The sequence below is a fragment of the Cryptomeria japonica genome, chromosome 9, assembly GCF_030272615.1.
Source record: "Cryptomeria japonica chromosome 9, Sugi_1.0, whole genome shotgun sequence".
NCBI classification, from domain to species: domain Eukaryota; kingdom Viridiplantae; phylum Streptophyta; class Pinopsida; order Cupressales; family Cupressaceae; genus Cryptomeria; species Cryptomeria japonica.
In genome coordinates this window covers 4637883-4650446 of record NC_081413.1, presented here as the reverse complement: position 1 = coordinate 4650446, position 12564 = coordinate 4637883, and the positions used below count along the sequence as shown (strand labels likewise).

Genomic DNA, 12564 nt, shown 5'->3' with positions numbered 1-12564 from the left:
TCAGAGAATTTCAGAAAGTTGTTTCTTTAATCGCATGGCACACCATGACATTGGGCGCATATGAGAGGCTCGTTTCAGTTTCCCCTAGTAGCAAAACGGTCGTGTGCCAATGTTGGAATTAGTGTTTAAATAGGAAGAGTACATGTTACTGCAAGTGTACGGGTAACTCAAATTAGTTTCTTCTTCCAAGGAATGTGCTATCTTCTTTGGACTTGAGATGCATCGGCAACTTTCTCTATCCATCTTCACTTTGGAGAAACCTACAAATATGTATTCCCTTAAGAAAGGATTTGCAAGACCTTTCACACAAATAAATCTTCTCTCAATAAGCTCAAAGGAATAATCCTTACTGTTAAGAGGCTTGTCTACTTAGCATCTCCCACTTGGTTGTGGTTGTTGAACAACTCATTTCTTTTTACCTGAGTAGAGGGAGGAGTTTGAGGATTAAATATGTCAGCCAACTCCTTTGGTTTCCCCTTCTGTAACACCAGCAGCAATGCGCCAATGCCTTGAGCTTGTTCTGTTGTTCCCACCAATCTCAAGCTACTTACAATATCTTCCTAATTAACTTCAATGAAGTTCATATTTCAATTCGACCGTGCCATGGGTGCCAGCAACTGTTATTATTTTGTCACTTCAGGAAAATATTATCAATAGAAAGATGGGGTCAAAGTCCCTCGATCATAAAAAGATGTTCCCTTTATTCAAACGAAAATTAATCTATTAATATTTAAAAGTTTAAAACCGTATGGATTGGTGGTGTGAAAACTGAAAATACCCATCATTAAATTGAATTATACCTGAAATGTCCCATCATCTCCAAAAAAAAAAAAAACCTGTGTGCTGATATATAAAATTAACTTATATTTTAGAATTGCAGTACGCTTATGATCCTACAGAAACGCAGGTGGACTGCTCCTGACAGGACGCTTGGGCATAACTATTTAAGTAGCAAACAGACAAGCTGAAAGAACAAAAACCTAGGTGGATTTGAAAAGAAAGGAAAAGCCGAATCTAAAAAGATACGCTGTTTATTCAGAAGCTGCAGCGCTTGAATCCAAAATAATAGTACCAAGATCGTTAACAACTTTCTCAGTCATTACATAAACCAAGGGATATGATTGATAAAAAAGACTATTTTCTAATACATAGATTCAGGAAATAAACTCTCACTGCATCTAGCCCCAATGCTAGAATGTGATTCGGTTGGGAAAATGAGTAAAGTGAATGAATTGTCTAGCATAAAAAATGACAAAGCGTTCCACTGTTTAACACACATCACATGCAAAAGTCACTGGCTTTCCACATACATGAATATTGGAACATACAAAAACAGCTTAGATAACCTGACAGATTATGTATTCCAAGTTTCAATTTACAATGGCATGCGAAAGGCGCAAGCTCCCCATAAAGCACATAAAGAGTCAGAAATTATCATTAGGCCTGAATTGTGTGCATGCATAAAATTGTCAGGAGAACAAAATCTGCCAATATGAATATTTAGATTATTTTGCTTGGTGAGTCATTTAATAATGAATAATTCTATAACATGGCTCCGAAAGATGATTGTAAGCACCCATATTAAATGACATGATATAATAATGTATTGGGTAAAATGAAAAGATATATGTCAAAGATGATTGAACTGACACCAGATACTGGCATCAATTGGAAATGTTCTCGAGTTTAATAAGGGAACCCTTTACAGAACAACTTCAATATCAGACAATTGAATATTTACAAAAGAATCTGTTCGATAAGATGAAATGAAATTTATACAAATAATTCAAACTTCTAAATTGAAAGAAATAATCAACTGTGGGCAAGATAAATCATGATGTTTCATAGAAATATTACACATCACTATCAGTTCAGACATTCAGGTCAGCTGAATGCAACAATATACTAATTGAAACTTCAATTCTTCAATGTGGTTGAGAAAACCACATAAACTAAATGCTGAAGGCCATCCTGAATCTTTTCAATGGCTATGCTTCCATCACTCTCAATGTCACTGGTAAGAGTTTGTGCCTTATCTTTAATGGAGCTCTCTTGCAAAATTTCCTGCCTTGCCTCTTGTCCAGCTTTTGATGCATGTTTAATAGCTTCCTGAAAAGCTGCAATAATATCTGATATACCTGTAAATAACAAAGTCAAACAACCACTAGCCATGGATATAAAATATCAGTTGCCAAAGTACAACAATCAGGCAGATGACGTATACAACATCAGACAACAATAGAATAGCTAAGGGAATCATAAATTGAACAAGTTATGGTGCCAGCCCTTGCTTAGGCCAACTGAAGCTTCACCCCCGTGGATAGCAAAAAAAATTCAAACCTTAAAAAACAACTAAACAGAATTTTATAACTCAATCAGTTACATGCGATGCCCAATTTTTTTGATGAAAACAAACAAACTTATATTATTTATTGGATTCCAACATTGCTTAGCAATTTGTCTTCCACCTCTGCCCACATCCTGCCGCCACCCACCCTTGCAAGGATGACATAAGCAACAATGTCATCCATAGGAAACTGTACAAACATTTTCTTTGACCCCCTTTTGGCCTAATTGAACAGTTTTCTTCCTAGGGGCATAACTTTCACCCAAAAATGTTGGATTTTTTATTTCTGATAATTGTCGAAAAGTTATCTCTGAGCACTATGCAAAGGTATAGCTTTGGTTGCCAAATTTTGTTGTTTTTGTCAGATTGTGGTGCCATGAAGCCAAACATTGCTCTAGAACACTCAATAGATCATAACTTTCACAAATGAAATCGAATTTTTGATTTTGAATAGGCGATGGAGAACTTCTGCAGACTACTACACGATGGATCAGATGGTTTTTCACTTGAATGAGTAGAGAGTTTGGTATTTGTTTGATCAATTGTAGGAACTTGAGATTTGAGATGTGATTACGTGAGCATCTGAACAGATTAGAAGGCAAAAGCTTGAGGGAGTGCATGTTTTTATGATATCTATATGATAGCACAATAGATTATCAAATTTTGTGCTCACTGATAAGTTTACGAGTGTTTTTAAAGTTAGGACATTGATACAGACAAGTACATAGGTTGTCTTCTAGTTTAAGGAAATGGTTAATATGTGTGGAGACTTGGAGTTTTGTTTCAGTGAGAGTTGATTACAGATACAACAATAGTGAAGATTATGGTGTTATGGATGTCCATGTACACTTGAGCATTGGCACGACATGATCATGTGTGCAGTTGACAAGTGATGGTGTGGTGCAATTTTAGGAGGTTGTTCTTATCTCTTGGATGCTTTTTTGGTTCCTTGAATATGGTACTCAATTGTGAATTTGTGTGGTAAATCATATCTACAAGTGATCTACCATTTGAGTCTTGAGATCTATAGGTTATCTTTTTGGTTATTTCAGTTTGCAAGTTACTGATGTGATGGAGAGTTTGCATGTGGCATTGATCAAGGATCTATGAGTTATACAATTTTGTAGGTTGGCACCCATTTGGTTACAATGGAATAACTCAAATATGGACTGTCTATATCCACGGGTCTTTTTAATGTTGTTGCAAATTTAGTTAGTTGAGCTTGTCTATTGTCATTTGTGCATTGGTATGTTGGATTAAGATGAGAGGATGGATGGTTACAGTCCAAAGATAGTTGGTTATTAGGACTTTATCATGTTATTTATCATGATGCCATGGATATAGCTTGGTTACACTTATTAGTGAAAGCTTTTTCATTGTGATGTTTTTTATGGTGTTTGTATCTTCTTGGCTTGGAGGTCTTGGTTTCACTTTATTCTTTAGAGCTATTGGAATTGCAATTGAGTGTGTGTAGACCATGAGTGATCTTCATTTAGGAAATGGTTATCACGATGCCATGGAGAGGCTCTATCTCACGATTTGGTGGGAGCTTTAGCAATGATGTGTATTTATCGCATGGTGATAGATTATCTTCTACAATAGTTGTTGATGTCATGGAGGAGCTCTTGAATCTTATTTGTTGCAATGAGAGTTCTTTGATATTTTTAGTATCATTCATAGGAGATGGTTATCTTCAGGTGATTGGAGATGTTGACATCTTGGTTAGCCATGGAAGACTCTTGCAGTCTTTGGTTGAAGTGTCGGGTTTATGGCTTGTCCATTTTTTACTAGTGACCCTTGTTTGAGAGGGTGTTTTTGTGTTGTGCCATGATGGACTCTTGATTTGTGCATTAGAGTATTGGCATAAACTGTTCATGATTCTAGAAATGTGTAGTTTGATCTTTGACAAAAATATGGATAGTTCTCTTGGTATTGAGTACATCGGTCATTTGCTTGGAAGCTTCATGAGAGTGTGGTGTTGCATTTAGAGCTTAGTAAGGATTGATAAGTTTTAGATACTCATGGATGCTTAGAGACTTGAGTGAGGCATTTGTTGAGACAATTACTCTTTAGAGGTTTCAACAAAAAATGTGAAGAGCCTTCACCTAAATATAAACATGAGTTCATGATGGACCTATAGAGGAGATTGTTCTTGGAAAGAGTCATTGTGGCTTGCTGTATTTTGGAGGAGCAATCTCATTCCGCACTCTTGGTCTACTCACGATGGACCTATAGAGATTGTAGTCAAAATATTTGCAGAGTACATGGCGAGTTTTTTTGCTCTGAGTTTAAATTACATTTCAATATGTTTTTTTCCTTTCTTATACTTTAAGTTATATTTTATGTATATATAGGCATGATGTTTGAGAGTGGTTTCAGATCTTTGGGAGTTATAATGCAAATTCTAAGTTTTAAAAGATCTTATAAATTTTCAGACAGTCAAATTTCAGTATCAACATGCTCCTATCAACATTCTCTCGCTCTCTCTATCTCACTCACTTTATCCACCTTGAATTCTAGACTTATCTCTCTCCCTACCACTCTTCCTCTATCCCCTCTCTCTACCGATCTATATCTCACTCTCTCCTCTATCCCCAAGATCTAGACCTATCTCTCTACGTCTCTCTCTCACACCCTCAAACCCACACGAAGGGTGCTACCGCCAACCTTGTTTTGGCAAGGAGCCATGGCGAACTCCTAGGCTAAACCCTCTAGTTCTACCTCTCCCCAAGTTTTCACTAGAGCTGGGAAGAGGAAGACGTAAAATGTTTTGATGTAGCATTTGTTGTTTGTAACTAGGGTTATGTATGGGTTCGGATTGCCTTAAGGCAACATCCGAACCCCCTTTAGGTCCGGGCCCCTAGGGTAACGTGACTCTAATATATGCCCAGCCCAATCCTAAACACACACCACCTAATTAAATTAGTGCCAAAAACCAAAGGAGGCCGACTTGCAATCAAGGATTTCAATGTGTATAAATAAGAGACATTTGCAAGTCTATAATCATCAAGTTCGAATCTCATACAAATGCGAATTAGCTCTGCTGTGCGAATTCTTCAAGAAGGGTGCAAACTTAACTTCAAGGAAGAGTGCGAACCTATCCAAATTGGTGCGAAATTGTCCAAGAGGACATAGTGGATTTTGATGCAAGTTTTGAAGCATGCAAAGGGACAGATCTGATATGTGAAGATCAGATTCAAGCTAAGTATTGTACTTGTGATTTAGAGGAGAATATATAATCTGACCTGTGGGTCTTTCATGCTGGGTTTTTCCTCCTTGGAGGTTTTCCCAGGGTATGCTTGTTTGTCTACTATTTTATTTCTGATTTATGTTGGCTTATTAAATACTGCAAATCTGATTACAATCTAAGGCATAATTAATTTATGTTGGCTTATTAAAATACTGCAAATCTGATTACAACTTGGGGCATAATCAATTATATAAATCTGATTAACATACCTAGGGTTTAAAATTACAGCATTTACTTTTAGTTTTACAAAAACAATTTGCTATTTTCATTTTGTTTCAAACTATCAGCCATCAACATTCCACATGAGGATGTCATTTTGTACCCAATTTGCATCTAAATAGATTGTTCTCAGAAAAAGTCATTGTGGCTTGGTGTAGGAGCAATCTCATTCCCCACTCTTGGTCTACTCAGCAGATAATATGTTTTGTCTTGGATTTTGAGCTATGCTTGCTATGTCTAGAGGGTTCATTTTGTTAGGATTCCCACAGATACTGAGAGGGGGGAGGGGTGAATCAGTATCTAACCGGTTAATAAATTTTCTTAACTTAAAACATGTAGAGCATATTAATACAGTGTACCGGTAAACAGAAAGTAATGCAATAAACAGAGATAAAAACAACCACATGAAAAACACACCATAACACAAGGATTTAATGAGGAAACCCAGTGTGGGAAAAACCTCGGTGGGATTTGTGACCCACAATATTCACTTACTGGCCAATAAGAGAATATTACTGCTACAAGAGGGGCCTGCACATGCAGGAAGGCTAATTGCCTAGAGCTCACTGCTCAAATACAAAATAGGAAGTCTCACTAACTTACAAAATGGATTATATAAATCCAGTGTCTTGTACTGCTTCAAGGTAGCATCTATAATGCCAAATCCAGTACCGGTTTCTACTCTGCTTCTTACATAAACCCTTAACCTATAATTCGCATAATAGGTCTGCCTTATTTCGCCTAAATACATTCCTCTTCCTTACACAAAATGTTCTACAATGATCTCTTTTATATAAGAGTCATTTTACAACTTGCCAAGTCGGCTTACAATGATTTTACAAATAATAAACAAAATATATTACAACAAAAATCTTGTCGGCCTCTGTGCCAGTATGCTTCCTTTCACTGCCGGTGTCGGTGATCTGAGTGCCGGTGTAGAGTCTGATCTTGCTAGTGCCGATGGAATGCCTTGCCGGTGTCATAGGATTGTAAGGTTGCCATCAATGACAAAAGCTTCAATCACCTACAATGTCTCATTAGAGTGTGCATATGCCAACACATTTGAGAAGTGTTTGGCATGTTTATCTTCTTGTGCATATGAGTTGATTAATGATGTCATCCAGTGATGAGTTTAAGAGATGTTATTGGGCTTATCTCTGGTTAGGGAATGGTTGTTTGTTCTTCTTTAGTTAGAGGGTCGACGTGAGTTCATGATGGACCTATAGAAGAGATTGTTCTTTGTGGCTTGGTGTATCTTGGAGGAGCAATCTCATTCCCCGCCCTTGTTCTACTCAACAGATAATCACCTAAGAGGTATTGCCCATTATATTTTTAGATGCATTATATTTTATGTTTTGTCTTGGATTTTGAGCTATGCTTGCTAGGTCTAGAGGGTTCATTTGAGGAGTGTTTGGCATGTTTATCTTCTTGTGCATATGAGCTTATTTATGATGACATCCAATGCTGCGAGTTTAAGAGATGTTATCAGGCTCATCCCTGATTAGGGAATGGTGAGTTTGATCTTTTCTTACTTAGAGGGGCCTACATCCACATTGGTTATATGAGATGCATATGTTTGTTTGATCTACGAGATTAAATAATGATCTTCATTCGAGGTTGTGAAGGAGATCTTACTTGACATAGCTTAGCACTTTGAGGTGTTAGTAGGACATGTAATGTGATATGATTTCCAGGTTTTCTCTCTTTGTTCTATGGCTACTTCTTGGAGGTTCATGTTCAAATGATTTGTTGTGGTGGACTTAAAAGAATTATGGTTACATGTTGTGAGAAATGTAGCTATTTTGGTTTCATGTGCAGATCATTGTGATTGTTTTTTGTTACTACATGGATTGATTACTAGCCACACCTTGGTTTGAGTGTTGATTTGTAGATTTGGTATACCATGATCTATTTTCATAATTGACATTATCCATGCAGTAAGAGTTCTTGGGTGTGTATGTTCTTCACATATAGGTTTTATACAAGGAGCTTGTGATTGCAATTTATGGGTTCAATATGTTGTTGGCATGAGTTCTACTAATATTTAGATACCTTTGGTGATATGGATAATTGGATAGATTAGCATTTGTTGTGGCTGCTATTTCCAGTCATGTGGGTTTTTCTACATTTGAAAACAGCTTGGAGCCTTTGTCATACCATGATCTATTTTCATAATTGACATTATCCATACTTGTGTTCTTTGGATTGGTGCATCTTCACCTTGGCTTGTTCATTTTCTTCCATCGGTGCCATGTTGGAAGATGAGAGGATATTCTACTTGAGATGGTTGACATCTTGGGTATTATTGCAAGTATCTTGATGATGCTCAAGAACGTGCTAGATATTCATGTGGTTTCATGGATGGCTATGATGATGCATTTCATTGAGTTGACCCTTTATGTAATGCATACAAGTGGGGGAATGTTAGGAATAGAGTGTTGTATAGCTTGCACGAGAAAAAGTTATTTTGATTATATGTAAAAAAATATTTATTCATGATGCATCTTAGGTAATGTGTTTAACTACATTAAATATTTATTTGGGTCCACTTGTAAAGTTGTAGATAACAGAAGTTAGATATTTTATGTGTGGATTTCATATGGAAAAATGTTTAATATTTGGGAAACTTAGTGTCAAAAAACAAATGTGGGGTCAATTGTTTTGTGTTCTCATGGTTTTAAGGCACATGCTTAATTGTTTTGTGTGAGGTTGATTCTATAAAGGGAGCACATGTTTAGTGGTTAAGGTTGGATGGTTGGCTAATTGACTTGTTTGGTTTGGTTGTCACTATATTGAGCTCTCTTTTGAAGAGTGCATATATGAAACATGACATGGGATATGTAGGTACATGCTTGGGCCCATGAGGATGCATTGGAGGAGCTTAAGTTTTAGAAGTATTAATGGAAACTCTGGAAACTCTGTAACTATTGTAATGTTTTACTTCTCATTGCTAAATAATAGATTGAGTGTGGATGCTTTTGGAGGCCGGGTTTTTCCCTCTTGAGGATTTTCCTAGGGTATATCATGTGTTATCTTGTGGTATGTTCGATCTTTTCATATGGTTATATTGTAAGCTTGTATGCATGCTTTTCTCTCATGGAATTATGTAGGAAATGGTTTGATCTTATATAATTATATTTTTTTTTTTAAATGGCTTGGCTCAATAGAGATCTAAACACTGGCAAATGTGGAAATTAAATACAAAACATGCACAAAATCTGAAACAACACATTTTACCGTCGAGATAACCACTTCAGGTCAAAAACTCCAGTCAATGGAGCAACTAATCCCAATTGCACTATGTGGAGGTACTGAGCGTTTACAAAGGCTAACTTAACCTAAACAAACTCCAGTACCACTTAAGAGCTCTGCCACACTCACTCTCACACTCCACCGTTGCAAAACACACTTGTAGAATTCAATTACACACTCAAAAATGGCTCTACACACCAACACCAAAAGTGTCTAACCCTTCCAAGATGTGCAGAAGGTGGCTAGGGCCTTCCCTATTTGAATATTTAATTATATTTTAGTCACCTATATTTAGTTCCTTGTTTAATGGTCATTTAGCTTTTTAGTTAATTAGCTTTTAAGCTTTATTTAGCATTTAGCTTTTTCTTTTTAGTTAATTAGCTTTTAAGCTTTATTTAGCGTTTAACTTTTTAGTAGTTCACTTTAAACGACTTGTTCTTAATTTAGAACGTCGTCCTTGTAATCTTTTTATATACGCTTGTATATTGTTGAATAGATTATATCCGATTATTGAATCATTCATTCAATTTATTTTTCATGGTATCAAAGCGGGTCGATGGGATTCTTTAAAGTTTGGCGAATTCTTTAATAAAAGTTCATGGCCTTCTTTCTGGAATATTTTCCAGATTTTTTTTATTGTTTTTTAATGAAAAAACGATTTTGCTTTTTTGAAGGCTTTTTGAGGGTTTCGAGGGTTTCTGGTTTGTGGGCGAATTTCTTTATGCTGGGCAGCAGTTCATGTTTTTTTTAGGGTTCTGGAGATTTTTCGGGCCTGCAATCTGGACGCTTTTTTTGCAGATTGAAAATTTTCCTAGGGTTTCTGCAATTTTCGACTAGGGTTTTGACCCTTTAGTTCAATTTGAAATTTTATTTTGGTTGCAGATTCTTGATGGGTTTTTTGAGACCTCACTTGGGTCGCCGCCAGTTTTTTCTGGGTACATCGTTTTTCGTGCCTCGATTTTGAGCCGTCGGATCTGCATTTTGATTTCAGATTCTTGGTGGGTTTTTCGAAAGCTTTTTTGGGTTGGTCTCAAATTTTTCTGGGTGCCTCGTTTTCTGTGCCTCAAATTTTGTGCAAGCGAATTTGCCTTGGAATTTAAAAACAGTCCACAATTTCTGCTAATTTTGTGGATGTTGGGAATTTTGGTGTTTTCTAAGCACTATTTATGCTGTTTTAAGTTTGCAGAAAATTTTTAATTTTTGGGTTTCTCCCAAACCTTGAAATTCGCGCCTTGGAATTCATGCCAGAATTCTCCTTCAAGGTTCAGATTTTTTGTGTAGCTGCTTCTATTCTGGTTTTTAATCAGAATCTTCCGTCTCATTTTGTGTGCTTTCACTAGGTTGACAACGTTCAACCTCAGTTTTTGTGATGGCATCTTTGACCAACATCATGTTGGAACACAGACAGAAGTTCAACAGTTGCCACAACACCTGGAAACAGTGCATGTTCACAATATTTGAATATCGTTGCCTTGATCAGATTGATTTAGGCCAGACCTCGTCTTACAAGTCCCAAGGTTTTCACGATTTTTTCCTAAAATTTGTCTGTCAGTTTTCTGATTTTTTCCACAAAAAATCATGGGAGGGTTTTCACGATTTTTTCCTCAAAAATTGTTCGCAGGGTTTATAATTTTCCCTTAAAAATTATCTCATCTGTAATCCGCGATATTCACGTAAGATTTTAGTTATTTGGATTTTACTGTTTTTTTCCACAAAAACTATGATTTGTAACCTCAGATTTCTTGGTTTTTCGATTTTCTCCTCAAAATCATAAATTCTCTTTTCAAGGGTTCCCATTTCAAGGTTTGACGGTTTTTTCCTCAAAAATCGTGCTTTGTTGCAGTCAGTTTGGGTCGCACCTGCCAGGGCGAACATCTGCAACCGTGGTATCCTGTAGTCAGTTTTGGAGTTGGTACTCTTCTGCAAAAGGGTTTGCTGATTTTTTCCTCAAAATCATTGTTTCAGGTTTCAATAATTCGTGTGTGCCAGATCTCTAATTCGTGTGTGAAGGCTACATTAGCTTGGATGGCTTTTGGTATTCTTGGTCATTAACACTTTTCAGCTCCAGGGAGGGTCTCCACCACAACAGAGTGTTCTTTTCATTTGTGATCAAAAGACCTACAGTGTCTTCTTTTCATTTGTGATCAAAAGACCTGCAGTGTCTTCTGTAGGGTAGTTAGTAGATAGAATGACCATTAAGGGAGGGTATTAGAATATTTGATTATATTTTAGTCACCTATATTTAGTTCCTTGTTTAATGGTCATTTAGCTTTTTAGTTAATTAGCTTTTAAGCTTTATTTAGCATTTAGCTTTTTCTTTTTAGTTAATTAGCTTTTAAGCTTTATTTAGCGTTTAACTTTTTAGTAGTTCACTTTAAACGACTTGTTCTTAATTTAGAATGTCGTCCTTGTAATCTCTTTATATATGCTTGTATATTGTTGAATAGATTATCCGATTATTGAATCATTCATTCAATTTATTTTTCATTCCCTTCGGCATCCCACAGATCAGAAAGATGGTAGATCAATAACCAAACTAGAAGAGAATACATTTGGCATTCCAATAACTAACTCACTGCCTGCACAGACATATATTCATTGTTTTACCAGTATATCATTTGCCACTTTGTGACAAGTTTGCTGGGATTATTGGCAAGTTCCCCAATGGGAAATGTTGAGACATGGACCAGCTAGGACTCGAACCTAGGACCTTCCATATGCTACTGGAGTGCTATACCACTGAGCTACTGGCCCCTCTTGGACCAATCCATCGTCAATCCGGGTGTGGCTTATTTCCAACACCAATACCCCCCCTTAACCCACACCTCTCGTGTGCTTGGGGCTCCTAGCCTGGACCTGGCTTTGATAACATGTTGAGACATGGACCAGCTAGGACTCGAACCTAGGACCTTCCATATGCTGCTGGAGTGCTCTACCACTGAGCTACTGGCCCCTCTTGGACCAGTCTATCGTCGGTCTGGGTGTGGCTTATTTCCAACACCAACAGGAAATGTGGTTAAGACAAGCCTGCAGCCTGCACAACTGGCAAACTTATCACTCTTGTCTCTCAGGTACCTTTTAAGTTTTGGGTTTGCAACTTTAAACAGATGCCTCCCGAAGGAGTCCCATACCATCCTAACTTGCACCAATCCTTTCCACATACCCCACATAATAGTTCGATGACAAAATCACATGTTAAGCATCTCAATTACACCCCGGTGAGCTAGTGACACAAAGACCCTGTCAGTCTTAAACACACAAGACAATATACAAATCACTGGAAATCATCACTTCAGTATCCCCTTGGTAAGTCCTCCAAACCTCCATCGTCATTTCTGGCATCCAAAAAAATTTCAGAAATTGGATAATTCTATTGGTATGATTATCACTCTTGAGTCTTGACAGACTTGATAGAGAAGGTCCAGAACCACATGCAGTCAGGTCTGCATAGAGACATCAATCAATGACTCCAAGATTAGCTCCTATTGGAATCAAA

The 12564-nt window shown here is 37.0% G+C and overlaps 1 protein-coding gene across 2 annotated transcripts in view; it reads right to left on the bottom strand.

The window, feature by feature from the left end:
• Nucleotides 1-1579: 1579 nt before the first annotated feature.
• LOC131050105 (uncharacterized) overlaps nt 1580-12564 on the bottom strand; it is a 66306-nt gene continuing 55321 nt past the window's right edge. The window contains exon 9 of one of the 2 annotated variants that reach the window (XM_057984255.2): nt 1580-2138. In XM_057984255.2, the coding sequence (XP_057840238.2) occupies nt 1918-2138 (221 nt within the window). In that variant the 3' untranslated portion in view covers nt 1580-1917. Of the gene's footprint in view, nt 2165-12564 lie in introns of both variants that reach the window. The other variant, XM_057984256.2, reaches the window with a different exon arrangement.